Source organism: Salvelinus alpinus, chromosome 14, assembly GCF_045679555.1.
Source record: "Salvelinus alpinus chromosome 14, SLU_Salpinus.1, whole genome shotgun sequence".
Taxonomy (NCBI): domain Eukaryota; kingdom Metazoa; phylum Chordata; class Actinopteri; order Salmoniformes; family Salmonidae; genus Salvelinus; species Salvelinus alpinus.
Window position 1 is genome coordinate 22,646,336 of NC_092099.1, and position 16,998 is coordinate 22,663,333.

Below are 16,998 nucleotides of genomic sequence, written 5' to 3' on the forward strand. Positions count from 1 at the left end.
CCATGTGGTGCCAGAACAACAACCTCTCCCTCAACGTGATCAAGACAAAGGAGATGATTGTGGATTACAGGAAAAAGAGGACCGAGCACGTCCCCATTCTCATCGACGGGGCTGCAGTGGAGCAGGTTGACAGCTTCAAGTTCCTTGGTGTCCACATCACCAACAAACTAACATGGTCCGAGCATGCCAAGACAGTCATGAAGAGGGCACGACAAAAACCTATTCCCCCTCAGGAGATTGAAAAGATTTGTCATGGGTCCTCAGATCCTCAAAAGGTTCTACAGCTGCAACATTGAGAGCATCCTGACTGGTTGCATCACTGCTTGGTATGGCAACTGCTCGGCCTCTGACCGCAAGGCACTACAGAGGGTAGTGCATACAGCCCAGTACGTCACTGGGGCCAAGCTTCCTGCCATCCAGTACCTCTATACCAGGCGGTGTCAGAGGAAGGCCCTAAAAATTGTCAAAGACTCCAGCCACCCTAGTCATAGACTGTTCTCTCTGCTACCGCACGGCAAGCGGTACCGGGGCGCCAAGTCTAGGTCCAAGAGGCTTCTAAAAAAATAAAGGAGAGCCGCACACTCTAGGAGCTCAGATGCAAAAAGATTTATGTCCAATGTTTAGACAGACAAGCTGTCTTCATCAGGGTATAATGACAAACACTGCGGGATGACTCATTTATATAGTGAAAAAAGACACACAGGTGTCTGTAATCATGGCCGGGTGTGGCCTGATATCATTGGTTAATTCTCATATTAAAATAGCATACAAAAAACATAAATGGATAGCGTACGATCATAGATACATTTTGGCTACATAAGCCTATAAACATTCTAAACAGCTTCAACCCCCAAGCCATGACTCCTGAACATCTAGTCAAATGGCTATCCAGACAATTTGCATTACCCCCCTCCCCCTCTTTACACCACTGCTACTCTCTGTTGTCATCTATGCATAGTCACTTTATTAACTCTACATATATGTACATACTACCTCAACTAACCAGTGCCCCCGCACATTGACTCTGTATCAGTACCCCCCTGTATATAGTCTCCCTATTGTTATTTTACTTTCTGCTCTTTAATTACTTGTTACTTTCATCTCTTATTCTTATCTTTATTTTTACTGCATTGATGGTTAGGGGCTCGTAAGTAGGCATTTCACTGTAATATCTAAAACTGTTGTATTTGGCGCATGTGACTAATACAATTTGATTTTATTTGTCTTGATTTGACACAAATGTTTGTCTACTAGATTTACATTTATTATGTTACGTCTAGTCTATGAGACCAGGCTGGTATAGCGCCACTGCGCTAGCGAGGAGAGTCTGAGGCAGGGCAAGCTTAAAGGTGTCGACATTACTGGGATAGCTTCTGTAGTTTAGGTTGAGGAGTCGGGAGAAAGAAGAGGGAGACGCATTTCCCATACAGAAGAGCCACTCTGTGCAGGTTTTCCTCTTGAAATCGAACTAGGCTTGCTATGCGTAAAACGCCCTGCTTTTTAGTTGGATTACTTTGATAGTTGGAAAAAACGATCTTTTTAAATAATGGTCAGGTCCGAGAATAAAATAACACGGAATTGTTTTCGAGACAGTGCTGTATATCTGTTTACTTGTGGATGTTAAAATGTCGCGTACACTCGGAGTTTATAAATGGTATGAAACATTTTTCCAGAATTGGCAAAGTCCGCGTATTTTCCTAATTTGTGTGGTTATTTTGAGAGCTGAAGTTGGAAGTTTGGATTAACGGTTTCTAAATACCCCGAATGTTTTTCAGGAATTGCTGACTCCGTCAATTGGTGCCTGGTTTGGATATTTTAGAACCTCTCTGGTGAGTTTTCCTGTCTGCGTTTTCACGCGGCTCTCAGGTTGATCGCAGGCTGGTGAAGTGGGGTTTGGGTTTGGCTGGTGTTCCACTGCAAAAAGTAAAGGCATGCTTTAAAACACAATAATAAAGTGTTGGCCTCTCTCTTGCACTCTGTTTTTTTTTACTGCGCTGGACTTTATTTCTTATTTATTGAACATAAATGCTCTAAAGACGCACACAGGTCCCATGTCCACTATTGGATATTCTTCTCTCTTTCTGGTTGTTTATTGTAACTAACAGTTTACAATAATGCGGGGAGAGTTTGTCCTGGGTCTGTCCCTGCTGTGTCTGCTAGCGTGGGCAGGACACGCCGACAAACAGGCCCACCTCAGAAGGTTTCCCTTGCGCCAACGCACCAAACTCAATACCGGGCGTCTGCAGCTCGGGCGCACTGTCGGCGTGGGAGGAACCCGCCCAGGACCCGGCTCCCCCTCGGTGCCCTCCGGGATCAGTGCCAGGCGCGAGGAGGACATGCAGGCGGACCAGGTCTCTGTTCTTCAGCCCAGGACTGGGTCTGGACAGGGCAGGAGAGGTGGAGCGCTGGCAAGGGCAGCAGGGAGGAGGGTAGCTGGGAAGATGGCTCCCCTCCAGTCTGGCATGTTTCAGGATGAAGGCACTCCCGGGGCGAGGGCCAGACAGACCCGAATGCCAAGCAGCTCAGGCTCGCCTAACCTCCTGGCGAGCTTTGCAGGGAAGAACCGAGTCCTGGTGATTTCTGCTCCACATGACTCAGATGGTTACTACCGGCTGATGATGACACTGCTGAAGCCAGACGTGTACTGTGAGCTGGCAGAGAGGCACGTGCAGCAGATCGTGATATTCCACCAGGAGGGGGAGATGGGTGGGAAGGTGAGGCGGATCACCAGCGAGGGGAAGGTGATGGAGGAACCTTTGGACAAAGTGCTTATCCCCCGCCTCATGACCTTCCTCAAACTGGAGAAAGGTAGGCTTGGCCCACCTGGAAACATCCCCTAGCCCTACTCCTTCAGTGTTAGCAGATCTAAGAGAATCTCTGTGGGGGCTAGATTGAACCTGCCATTCAGATCTGTCAACACCTGCTTGGTGTTAGGAGTGGGGGTTATGGGGGTGCTTGGTGTTAGGAGTGGGGGTTATGGGGGTGCTTGGTGTTAGGAGTGGGGGTTATGGGGGTGCTTGGTGTTAGGAGTGGGGGTTATGGGGGTGCTTGGTGTTAGGAGTGGGGGTTATGGGGGTGCTTGGTGTTAGGAGTGGGGGTTATGGGGGTGCTTGGTGTTAGGAGTGGGGGTTATGGGGGTGCTTGGTGTGATGCTGGCTATTTGTATGTTTACTGCATGTTTTATGCTGACAAGCAGTGAAAATTAATAACATAAATCTGAGTCTTTACAGGTAAGTTTGGGATGCTTACAGCATGCTTGCTGAGTTTTTCTCGTTTCGGCATGTTGCTTGTGGCCAAAGCCATATTAGCTAGTCTACTTTACTCAGTAAATGAAACTTGTCACCCTGTCCTGTCCAGGTAAGTTTGGTATGGTGCTCCTGAGGAAAACACTGCAAGTGGAGGAGAGGTACCCCTATCCAGTCAGGCTGGAGGCCATGTACGAGGTCATCGACCAGGCACCAATGAGGAAGCTGGAGAAGATCCGACAGAAGGGATTTGTCCAGAAGTGTAAAGGGGCGGGAGTAGAGGGCCAAGTGGGTGGTGGGGGTGGAGACTCAGGGATGGAAGTTGAAACAGGTGGACAGGTAGACCCGATCCCAGAGAGGAAGCCGCCTGCGAGGAAGCCAATGAGGAGACCCACAACAACCACCACCATTGCCACGAGGTCGACGACAACGAGGCCAACGACAACTTCGATAACAACAAGACCCACGACGACCACGACAAAAGCCACCACGACAACAACGAAAGCAACAACCACACCAAAGCCCACAACAACCACAACTAAACGTCCTGTGACCACACGACAGACCACCACCACTACCACCAGAACCCAGAGACCCACAAAAGCCCAAACCACCCCTCACTGGCTGCCTGCCCCTAGGACCACGCCTGAGCCCTATAACCGCAGAGACAAGGGGAGAGACAGGGCGAGGTACCCGCCCAAAACCACCACGTCTGGGGACAACCGAACAGACAAGGAAGGGAAGGACCACAATGGCCGTAAACTGGCCGGAGTGATACCCACCCAGCACAAACCCACCAAGGGCAAACCTACCAAAAGGAAGAATGGGAAGGTATGCAGTTGACTTATTACATTTCACTTATTACATTGATGTTGAGACAGAATGTTGCTGTATGTTGTTCTCTGTTGCATTTGTTGCATCAGGCTTGATTTTGGTGATCAATAAAGTCCTCTTCTCTCCTATCCTCTACTTTTCTCTCCTCTCCTCTTCTCTTCTCTCCTCTCTTCTCTCCAGGTGTTGAATAATGAGTATGAGGAGAATTATGAATCAAGCCGGCCCACCGCCAGCATCCCAGAGACACAGACAGAGGTCAACACAGAGGTCAGCCCAACCAAGAGGGGCAAGGGAAAACACGACAATACTGAGAAGAAGAAGAAAAAGAACGGCAAACCGGAAAAGGCCACCAAGAGGGACAAGGCAGAGAGGAGAGGAGCGAAGGTGGGGAAGGAGGGGAAAAACAACGGGAAGAAGAACGGAAAGAAGGTGTTGAAGAATCACAAGAAAGAGGAGTACCACAAACCCACCAAGAAGCCTCCGCCTCCTAAGGGTACCCTGGCTTCCTTCCTGACCTACTTTGAGAACAGGAGACGACTTGTGGTAAGTACCAGTGTTTTGCAGCCTGTCTAGATTCTTAGCACAACAGTGTTGCCGAGGGCAGGGTAGTAAAATCAGTCTCCATCCTCTCCATCCCCGCTGTCTATTATAAACACAATCTCCACAGCAGTGTGTGTGTGTGTGTGTGTCTAACCCAGTCTCTTTCTGTGTGTGTGTCTCCAGATCATAACGGCCCCCAGTGAGGAGAGCACTATGTATGTGCAACAGAGGGATGAGTACCTGGAGACGGTGTGTGAGATGGCCATCAGGAAAGTCTCCATCATCACCATCTTTGGCTCTGTCACCAACTCCACAATGAAGATAGATCACTACCAGCTGGGTATGTACACATCTCTACTAACACAGTATTGCAGGAAAAGTTTAAGTGACTTTGGGTCCTTGAAAACTCTATATAAATGTAATGTATTATTATTATTGTTACTACACGTAGCCTGTACAGGACAGAACAGTCCGTATCGGCTATAGTACACTTGAAATGTAAAGGTAATTTCTGATTCAGCCGACATACCGTAAATGCAGTCTCCGCGAACGTGGGAACATTGCCTTTAGATTTCAAACGCGCTATAGCGCTGAACTTCGGCGATACGGATTCAATTGAGCCCTTAAGTTACAGTAGGTGTCCTGTATTGCTGTTACTGCCCTGTCCTGATTTTACCCCTGCTATCCTAAACTCCTCTGATAGAACAGAAGGCTAGCAGGTGTCTGGAGTGAGTCTGCAGCAAACAATAAGAGAGGCTCGACACGATAACACTGTGAACAGGATGACACTACCATTGCAAAGACACAATGTGGTGACAGCGCCAAAGCCTCCTGAGTCCCAGACATGAAAGTTAATGGTGCACAAAGGCTTTCACTGCTTCGCCATGACTGCTTCGCCATGTGGCCACACGGATCGGAAGGGGGGCTTTGTGTTTGTGAGAGTCTCACCTTTCCATAGAATGGGCATAATCATTTATTGGCCAAACCGTTCGATCGCTACAGACGTTTTCATGAGAAAAAGCTACAGAGAAACACCTCTGTAGCTCTGCCACCTTCCACCACCGATGCGGAAGGCAGACATCGGCGGATGCAGTGGATTAAGATTCAGCCCATGCATATCTCTAGATTAAACAGACAGCTTTTGAAGGGGATTTTTATTCATATTTATGTATTATGCCTCGAGCGGAGCATGAGGGGGGCCTCAAGCAGAGAAACTATTGTAATATTTGTATATATATATATATATATATTTTTTTTTTTACGCTCAGCTCATTAGGCCCCTTGATAATGTGAGACCTGAGGCAATTGCCTCTTCTGCCTAATGGTAAGTCCGCCTGTGTGTGTGTGTGTGTGTGTGTGTGGTGGGTGGCGATCCCGGCTGAATACCTTCCTAGTTTATCATTGGTGACATGGGGAAAGTCTGCTTCCTCTGCAGCTAATGTGTAAGCTAGAGTTAGGTCACCTCTCTCTCACACACACACACACAGCTCACCACACACTCATGTGTCTTGGGTTAGCTTACATGGCTTATCTTCAAGATGAATTAGTGTCTCCCTTTTGTTGATTTTCTTCAAAGCTACTTATTCAGATGGCTCAAGATTACAAATGCGTCTTATGAGATTTGCGTTGTAAATTGGGCTTGGCAAGCGACAATATTTGTAGTTTTATGGAGATTTGAATCCTGCCTCCAGCCTATAGTTAGGATGTGTTAATGTCAGGACACAGCCCTACTGTATAAAATGTTATTATTCTCTCTGATTCTACACAACGACATGTTCCACAGACAGAATACCAGAAAGTTTTGAGGTGATGTCACACCCACCCATGTTACGAACCGGACGGTGGTTAGTTTTATGTTCCGAGCATCGCTCCAAGGGTTAATGTGTGTGTGTGTTCGTGCGGGTGAGCGTGTGTGTGTGTTCGTGCGGGTGTGTGTGTGTCCGTGTGTAAATGGTCCTTTCACAGCTGGAAAAAGGTTCCCTGTGTTGGATGACATCATCCTTACCTTTGAGTGTAATGCAGACTTTGAGGCATTGGTCAGTGTGTGTGTGTGTGTGTGTGTGTGTGTGTATGTGTGTGTGTGTTTGTGTGTGTGTGTGTGTGTGTGTGTGTGTGTGTGTGTGTGTGTGTGTGTGTGTGTGTGTGTGTGTGTGTGTGTGTGTGTGTGTGTGTGTGTGTGTGTGTGTGTGTGTGTGTGTGTGTGTGTGTGTACAGGGTGTGTGTGTACAGGGTGTGTGTGTACAGGGTGCTGTGTACAGGGTGCTGTGATTAAGGGCTATAGCTGTGGGCTGTGTAAGTGGTAGCTACAGTCCCAGCTAGCACATAATGTTCATGAACCATTTGTTTCTTGGAGTGGGGTTATCCGATAGTTATTTTGCATACAACCTTCGCACAATGTTCTGGGAATGGTGCAGGATAACCAGATTGCACATAACGTTCTGAGAACCATGTTTCTTAGGTGGGAATTTCAGTACTTCAGCATAAGTTAATGAATTTCCATGTCTCCTAGCTGTGCTTGGAGTTCAGAACAGTTAACCCAAATTAAGCTAGCAGTGTTATTAAAAGTCTTATGGAAACATGTTCTCAGAACGTTATTTAATTACCTTCAAATAACTAATCATTTTCGTCATTAGAATGTTAAGAAAACTTCTCAAGAAAACTTTCAGGGAACCATAGTGAAACGTTCTCAGAACCTCCCTGCATCCTAAAAAGTCAGGAAACGTATGGCTTCATTCCCAGTACCAATGGGAAACCAAAAACATACGTTCCCACAACTTCCAAGGAACCAAATGTGCTAGCTGTGTTAGCTCCTCTAAGCCATGTGATCAAGCCAACTTCCTGCCTGAGGATATTCCTGTTCAGGATAGATAGATGGATCACCGCTTTGCCTGAGAAACCATGGCGCTACAGATACTGTATATGTAATCCATAGGAATACAACATTTGTTTTCTGTAGAAAGAGGAGGGGGATGGTTGTGGATTGAAAACATCTTCATATATATTGCTGTATGCTTTCAAAAGGTGACCAGTTCTGTTTATAGTATAAAGCAGAAATTTGGAGTCCTTATCCTCTCAATCACATCAGGAAACATTGGGTTTAAAAGAAAATCCTTGGGGTGGAGACTGATGGGTTTCCAGTCAAAACATACAGTAAGTCAACAAATGGCCTCTGTCATTCCCTCATGTTGAAGAGAGCTGTGGTCTTTTGGGTGGGATTCCAATCAAAACAAAGGAAAACAGAGTGAGATCTGGAATGTAGTCTGAGATGCAATCTGGTCTGCCTCAACAAGCATTCATTTTTTTTTTTAAGGAATATCCATGTTGAAAGGGAGTGAGACATTCCAAAGAGTTGAAGGAAATAAAAATAAGACAAACAATCTAGATTGGCTTCTTCCTCCTCAGCCATCTCCCTCTCACTCTGTTTGATACAGAATATTGCCAATGTTTGGTAATAGAGATGGCCTCAGTGTGTGTGTGCGTGCGCGTTCGTGTGTGTGTCTTCTCAGAGGAAGCAGTAAGCCTAGAGTAAACACACCATTGCCCTCCTTTTGGGTGGTAGATCTATTTTACCTCAAACAGACGCTCGCCCAAAATCAACCGTCGATTCCCCCAGTAGTCCCCTCCTTACCCTACCTCTATTTTTGCAGAGCTGAAGAGACAGGGATAGGTGTAACCAATAATAACTAATAAGGCCATGACTCCACCTCTCCTAAATATTATGAGGGAAACATATGTCAACCCATCCAGTCTCTGGTAGGAAGTGGGATGTCCAATCCCTGTTTCCCCATGACTCTGGTTGTACTATGCAGTAGTTTTAGCTTCCTTATCTGAAAATGCACTCATTATTGTAAGTTGCTCTGGACAGGAGTCTGTTAAATTGTACTAAACTCAATTTTAATTGGTTGTCTGTTTCTCAATTTTCTCTCGCTCTCTTCTCTCCCTTCTCCTTCTCTTCCCCTCCCAGAGAACGACAAGCCTATGACGGGTCTTCGTCAGGAGGACCTGGTGAACCAGGATCTGATCACAGAGCTCAGGAAGGAGTTTTATATGACATTTAACGACTTCTACATGGTTCTCACTGACACTGACATGAGAGCCAAGGTGGGTTTTGTCTCGCTCTTTCTCTCTCTCTTTTTCTAGGTGTCTTACTAGGCGTGCATTATTTTGCAATCTGGCACACCGCATTGTCGGAGTCCGCACTTTTTGGACCATTCCGTTTAGAACTAAAGTCTACTACTCGACCCAACCATCTTGCCAAGTGAGCTAAATGGAGCACATACACCTAACCTCTCTGTTTGGCCAATTAGACATAGACTCATGTTGGCTGACCTGCCTTCTCCATACTGTAAACATCCTGCCGTGATTAAACACTGGTTTAATTCACACATCATGACGTTCTCCCAACAGCTGTGTTTGTGTTTGTGTGTGTGTGTGTGTGTGTGTGTGTGTGTGTGTGTGTGTGTGTGTGTGTGTGTGTGTGTGTGTGTGTGTGTGTGTGTGTGTGTGTGTGTGTGTGTGTGTGTGTGTGTGTGTGTGTGTGTGTGTGTGTGTGTGTGTGTGTGTGTGTGTAAACCACCAGGTTGTTTTCAGGCGGATTAAACAAAGACGCCAGTGTGCAAGCAACCCTCTAATGCTGTCAGTACAGACAGGAAATTCTATTAACATTACAGGGCACATGGTGTGGGTAAGAGAGAGGGAGAGAGAGAGAGGGGAGTGACAGGGAATGCGAAAAACAGTGAGGGAGACTGTATCCATGGCAGCAGACCCTCACCTGATCCATTAGAAAGTTTGTGTGCCTGTGCTTCTGTGAGTGTGTAATGCTGCATTGGGGAATATCACATTCTGAACTGAGCAAATTTGAGATCAGAATTTGAACACCCACAGTGTTAAATGTAACACTTTCTTAGTGTGTATATGACTAACACTTTTCAAAGTGTTGATGAACTAAGACCCCAAGAGTGTTGGGTCCCTAACACCATGGGTGTTGCAAATTTGGACTTAAATTAACACTTTATTAGGGCAGATGCTGTTACACTTCCTCAGTGTTATGCAATTAACACCTGTGGTGTTACCGTAACTCATTTTTTGTTGTTCTTTTAACACTGTAGGGTGTAAAGCCTTATTTGCATATTTATTTTCCAGGGTGCCACTCAAGTTAATTTTAGAGGTACCTGTACCACCCATGACTGTGTTTGCTAGTGACAGAGACATGATTGTTGCATTCAAATGCTTTCAGTCCAGTAGCTTTCAGAGAGTGCCTAAATTTATATTTTATCATCAAAATGTAATTATTTATCACAATAAATGACTTTTTTTGACTATACCATACTTCAACATTCAAGTTTCACCCTAACACAGTTGTCTGAAACTCCTGGTTTGCTGGCCACATCAACAAGTCATATTATGCTGGCTTCCAAAGTGTTACATAATTCCTATTCAAATCCAGCCATAGGATATTGAAGAATTTGAACTTTTAATCCCCCGCAACCTGCAGTTAAAATGACTGCCAAGGTAGGAAAGGTTGATCAATGAGACTACCTAAACCATCTCAATAATGGGTTAAATAAATCCAACCACTTACAGATTGGATTTGCTTAGAAACATTTATGTTATTTATCTTTGTGTAGTATAAGATAAATTAATCAATCATTGTGCATGCAGAAACATAGATATTAAAACTATTCTAAAAAGCAACCTGCAACAAAGCATGCTGGGAAATATAATAATGAGGCCCCACCCATGTCTTTTTCACTCTGAGAGAGTTAACGGAAATTAACTCAACAGTCGAGTAACAACACCACCTGGTTAACACTTAATTTATTAACCACAGGTGGTGTCAATTTCAATTCCATTTATTCACCGCAGGTGGTGTCAATTTCAATCCCACTGGTGTTAACCCCACTAGAATCAGATATAACACTCACAACACTTTTTAACTCAACTCCAATAGTTTAACACCCACAAATTTGCTGTGTGTGAAGGGAATCTGATTCTCATCGAAAACATAAAGGATACACAATTTTCTAGGAATACTGGGATAGGTATAACAAAGGAATAGCATTTGTTATGTTTTTCTCCTGACAACTTAAAGAATCGAATAAGGATTGTACACTCAAATCCTCCAATGCTTATCTTTTTGGTCCACTGTCTTTTTTCTGTCTTGATGTGTGTTTGTCCCTCTAACAGCAATCCTACGAGGTCCCGATCGCCATGAAGGCTGTGTTTGATTACATCGACACCTTCTCCTCTCGCATCAGAGAGATGGAACAGCAGAAGAGAGACGGAGTTGTCTGCAAGAAGGAGGACAAACCCAGATCACTGGAGAACTTCCTCTCCAGGTAGTGTGTGTGCACGTTAGTCTTGCTGATGGCTGTGGCAGCGTCTGGAATTTTAAACAGTCATTAGCTCATAGCCAGTGAGAATATTGTCTCAAGCTAGGCAGGGGTCTCGTTGAGGAGGCTGTGGTCAGAATTTGTAGTCAACATGAATATTCACACTAAATCACCTGCACCACAAATTCAACAGTTCTTTATGAGCTAAACTTGGCTCTGATGGCGGACAGTATGCACGAGCCTGTACTTCTAGTACTCTACGTTAACACCATTGTCTTGGATTGATTGACTATGGTCCTATATTTCTGTCTTCAACAGATTGACTGTGGTTTGTTGCAATAGAGACTAAATTCCAGTCTGACAGTGAGCCAAAGGGTCTGGAGTTTGGACAGAAAATGACTTGGTTGATGACATGACTGTTTAATCTACATCTTTCATCCTAGTTCCGTCTTTGGGTTCTCAGGTTCCGTTGGAGGCGTCGCCTGTTTGTAATCTCCGCCCCCAACGATGAGGAATGGGCCTATCAGCAGCAACTCTATGCCCTGACCAGCCAAGCCTGCAACCTGGGTGAGTATAAGAAGGAATTGTTGAGTTATTATCATATTCCTTAAACAATATTTATCCCATCTACAGGAAGTGACTAGTCTAGTGCCTAGGGGTTGTTACACACACACACACTCACACACATACACACTGCTCCCTGTGGTTCAAAGTATGTGTAAATCATATTAGATTTACAACAGCCTCCAGTCAGACCTGATCTCATACAGAAGAACATTAGGCTCTCTATCCATTTGTTGAATTTTAGATTGATAGGTAAACACATATACTTTAGTAGTCATAATATAAGTGTTGGCAGTCACTGAGATTGAGGAGGACCATTATAATTGTTTCTCGCAGACATGTGCATACGCATTCAGGGACAGAGACACGCACCAACACAATTGACGAGGGAGAATATAGCACATTAGATCTGGTAAAAGATCATACTAACAAAAAGAGCAAGAGGAAGGCCATACAGTCAGATAGGATTTTAGGGGGGGGGGGGCTTTCATCAAAACTATGAAAAGCTGTCAACAAGGCAAAGGGTGGCTACTTTGAAGAATCTTAAATATGAAATATATTTAGATTTGTTTAACACTTTTTTGGTTACTAAATGGTTCCATATGTGTTATTTCATAATTTTGATGTCTTCACTATTATTCTACAATGTAGAAAATAGTACAAATTAAAAATAAAAAAAACCTTGAATGAGTAGGTGTGTCCAAACTTTTGACTGGTACTGTATGTCAGGCTAGGAATAACCATGCAAAAAGGGTTTTCCGGGATGCATGAACAAATCAAATCGAACTTTATTTGTCACATGCGCCGAATACAACAAGTGTAAACCTTACCGTGAAATTCTTACTTACAAGCCCTTATAAGGGGCTGTAGTGTAAGGGCTGTAAGGACTTACTTACAAGCCCTTAACCAACAATGATATTTACTGCGATTTCGATGACAACCTATGGCCAAATGTTCAAGACAGGCTTGATACAAACTAATGCCTGCTAAATATTGTTTTTTTCATTTCTTTAATTTGATTACATTTTGAAAGATGTATTCAATGATCACACCTTTGATCACACATGAGATAGAAATTATGGAAATTTGATGTTGAGTAAAATTGTATGGGTAGTGCAAGTGTATTGCCTAATGTGAAAACAGTGTAATGTACTGTCATTTAATGTTCTGTAGCATACTACATTCCAAGGGACATTTTGAAACATTGAAACATGGGTCTTAAATGTGTTGCTACTGGATAAACTGGTTGTTAAAATAACTAAGTTGAGAAGATGTCATTATGTTGTGTTTTGGTGATTCAACCAATGTACTCATTATATTTTCGGTGTGTGGGGAAACATGCCTGCAAACACAATGAACGCACAATGAAAGGTTCTGAATGTAAGACTGGCTGCGTTACCAGTTTGGAGTTTTGTTCTAAGAGGATTGAAAATTCACCACATGAAAATAAAAAAACGAACAATCAGTGGTGCACGAGAACTTCAGTATTGGTGTTAATAACCAGAGCTGATTGTGAGTGTGTCAATACTCTGTGTAGAGTAAAACACTCAAAACCATGCTCATCATTATCATATTTCCCTCATGCTCTATTGCAGGTTGATTTTCAGAATTGTTTGTTTCAATATCTGTGTTTTTGCATGTATATTGATTGGTTGATTAATTTTAGGCTACACAAAGATAAATAACATAAATTTTTCTAAACTAATCAAATCAAATTGTATTAGTCACATGTGCCCGAATACAACAGGTGTAGACCTTACAGTAAAATGCTTACTTACAAGCCCCTAACCAATAATGCAGTTTAAAAAATATGAATAAGAATAAATAATAAAAGGAACAAGTAATTAAAGAGCAGCAGTAAAATAACAATAGCGAGACTATATACAGGGGGTACCGGTACAGAGTCAATGTGCGGGGGCACCGGTTAGTTGAGGTAATTGAGGTAATATGTACATGTAGGTAGAGTTTTTAAAGTGACTGAGCATAGATAATAACAGAGAGTAGCAGCGGCGTAAAAGAGGGGGTGGGCAATGCAAATATTATTTTGTTGTTCTAATGTGCTATTATGTCCTATCTGCTGTGTGTTCATCGATGTGGTGGTGGTTTCCATGGTGACCCAGGCCTGAGACACATCTCCATCCTGAAGCTGGTTGGCATGGAGGCAGTGGACCAGGGAGGAGTCCTAGAGCTCTATCCAATCAACGGTAAGAACCCTGTTGTCTCCACACCACCTATATGTACAGTTGAAGTCAGAACTTTACATACACATTTACATTTAAGTCATTTAGCAGACGCTCTTATCCAGAGCGACTTACAAATTCAAATTACACCTTAGCCAAATACATTTAAACTCAGTTTTTCACAATTCCTGACATTTAATCCGAGTAAAAAATCCCTGTCTTAGGTCAGTTAGGATCACCACTTTATTTTAAGAATGTGAAATGTCAGGAGAGATAGTAGAGATAATGATTTATTTCAGCTTTTATTTCTTTCATCACATTCCCAGTGGGTCAGAAGTTTACATACACTAAAAAAGAATTCTGAGGTCTTGGCTGATTTCTTTTGATTTTCCCATGATGTCAAGCAAAGATGCACTGAGTTTGAAGGTAGGCCTTGTAATACATCCACAGGTACACCTCTAATTGACCCAAATGATGTCAATTAGCCTATCAGAAGCTTCTAAAGCCATCACATAATTTTCTGGAATTTTCCAAGCTGTTTATAGGCACAGTCAACTTAGTGTATGTACACTTCTGACCCACTGGAAGTGTGATACAGTGAAATAATCTGTCTGTAAACAATTGTTGGAAAAATTACTTGTGTCATGCACAAAGTAGATGTCCTAATCGACTTGCCAAAACTATAGTTTGTTAACAAGAAATTTGTGGAGTGGTTGAAAAACTAGTTTTAATGACTCCAACCTAAGTGTATGTAAACTTCCGACTTCAACTGTATTATACTGCATACGGGAAATGGCTGTATGAATATTAAACAAAAAAGGGCAAGTGGTAGGTCAATGGGGCTGTATGTGTTATGTTTAGTTTAATCAGTTCATACAGCCATGATGTTGAATTTCTGATGTTGTTTTAATGACACAGCAGGCAGGTAGGCCAGCCTCAGCCCTAACTCCTGCTGTCTCCCCCAGTCCAAGTCCCTATAGCCCAGCTGCTTCTTCTGTATTCTCTCCATGCTACCTGTTTGATGTCTCCTCTCTGGTAGGGGACCCAACCTAAAAAACTTGCTGATGCTGCTGCCTACACCACACACACGGCCCTGTATCCATACACCCCTCACTGCTGCACAAGCACGCAGACAGCTCCTGTGGCCGGAGTGTTAGGGAGGAAATATGTAAACCCTCCCTTTAATTTCTCTAGCCTGCCAAATAGTATTCTTATGTGCTCTTTATGGACTTTTCCTTTAGTGATGGGTCGTTCGTGAACGAACAGCTCTTTATGGACTTTTCCTTTAGTGATGGGTCGTTCGCGAACGAACAGCTCTTTATGGACTTTTCCTTTAGTGATGGGTCGTTCGTGAACGAACAGCTCTTTATGGACTTTTCCTTTAGTGATGGGTCGTTCGTGAACGAACAGCTCTTTATGGACTTTTCCTTTAGTGATGAGTCGTTCGTGAACGAACAGCTCTTTATGGACTTTTCCTTTAGTGATGGGTCGTTCGTGAACGAACAGCTCTTATTGAACTGATCTTTTTGGTGAATGTCGGGAACCGAATTGCATCTGCGAGAGCCATTCAATTGGCTCCCTCATTTACATACTGTTACTACTGATTGTTGAGTACCCGATAATGATTATCTGCAGATACGTTGTAAAAACATTCTCTGAAGATTGTAATTCTTCACTGCAGTAAATATTGGTAGTGAGGAGAGAGCCTCATTCTGGTCCATACATATTTTTGCAGTGCATTCCATTTTATTTCTTCATTTTTTTTGGTCAGGTAAAAATGGTCAGGTAAAAATTGTACTAGCATATCATGATGTGACATAATTGCAGGCAACATTCTAGGCTTTACATAATGGATTTGGTATTTTTAAGCACCACTGAACAAAGAACTGTTTGCGAGCTAAATAAAGGTCTCTTTTAGCTAAACGGAGCCAAATGATCCGGCTCACTGAATAGACTCGGAATTACCATCAATGCTTTCCTTGAGTGAAGTGGTAGTTTTGCAGGGGAAGATGATGGGGCAGAGGTGCTGAATTTAGCGGAACCTTTAAAAGACAACGAAATGAATCCACACACACTTTCGCATTAAATGGATAATATGAAATTCAATTCTTCCATAGCAGTATTAACACAAACTAATCTTTTCTAACTCTAGAGAGGCAGCTTGGCCATGGAGCGAGAATGCCTCTTTAGTCAAAGATATCAAACATACCAAAGCCTATTGACTGACTCTCTCCATCGCTCTCTCCACCTTCCAGGCAGCGCCACGGTGGAACGTGAGGGCCTCTCGGCCGCCTTGGTCAAAGACATTCGCAACTACTTCCAGATCAGCCCAGAGTACTTCTCCATGCTGCTGGTGGGAAAGGACGGCAACGTCAAGTCGTGGTACCCGAGCCCCATGTGGTCCATGGCCAACATCTACGACCTGGTGGACTCCATGCAGCTCCGCAGGCAGGAGATGGCCATCCAGCAGTCACTGGGCATGCGCTGCCCCGAAGACGAGTATGGGGGCTACGGGTACCATCACAATGGCTACGACGGTTACCAGGACGCTTATCACCAGGGATACGGTTACTAAAGGGGTCGGGGAGAGGGTGTCAATAGTCAATCAGCAATGATATGGTCACTAAGGAGTATGTTGCCTAATCTCATAGATGCTTCTTGATGGCCCTTTGTAGATTTGAATGGATCAGATAGGTGTAAGCAAGCCCTCTGGTAGTCTAGATGGGATTTTCACCATGTCGCTTGAATCTGGTCTACAAGTTAGCAGTAAGTATCTAGGGCTAGGGGAAAGAGATTTAATTAAAATTGGGCATGTGTGTGTGTGAGGGGCATGAGTATAAACTTTGTCTCGCCTCCTTATTAGTGGATTGTGTTTTCAGGAAGTTTATGCACAGGGTTAAAGGGTAAGGGGTTAGCTCTGTACTTCCTGGTTTTGAACTAGAAGGAAATAAAGGATTGGATAGCGATGTCATCAATCTCAATCTTTCTTTATATCAGTCTTGTTCTTGTGTATTAAGAATTACAATCGAAAAACTTATCAACATTTTACATTTTCTATGTCTACTTCAATTCCATTCCTGACCAAATGTTAATTTTCACCTTATTGTAGATACAAGCGTAAAGATAAGTCAAAACCTTTGTATTTATTGGATTTTTTATTTGAGGCTATCAATATCAGATCTATAACTGTGTTTCTAAGATGAATTTTCAACTCGTTTAAGTTTCCTGTTGCTACACATTGTTCTTATTTATACTCCGTTGTGCTTTATGACAAATAAAACTTTGTTTACAATCAACAGTTTC

At 43.4% G+C, this 16,998-nt stretch overlaps 1 protein-coding gene across 1 annotated transcript; it reads left to right on the forward strand.

Annotated features, from left to right (window-relative positions):
- Positions 1-1,348: 1,348 nt before the first annotated feature.
- LOC139538604 (coiled-coil domain-containing protein 80-like) lies at positions 1,349-16,991 on the forward strand. Its single transcript, XM_071340830.1, has 10 exons — positions 1,349-1,654; positions 1,776-2,808; positions 3,358-4,076; positions 4,260-4,622; positions 4,803-4,959; positions 8,584-8,720; positions 10,806-10,957; positions 11,415-11,518; positions 13,636-13,719; positions 15,951-16,991. Exons 2-10 carry the CDS (start codon positions 2,115-2,117, stop codon positions 16,268-16,270), a joined length of 2,730 nt encoding a protein of 909 aa, XP_071196931.1. The 5' UTR covers positions 1,349-1,654; positions 1,776-2,114; the 3' UTR covers positions 16,271-16,991.
- Positions 16,992-16,998: the final 7 nt, after the last annotated feature.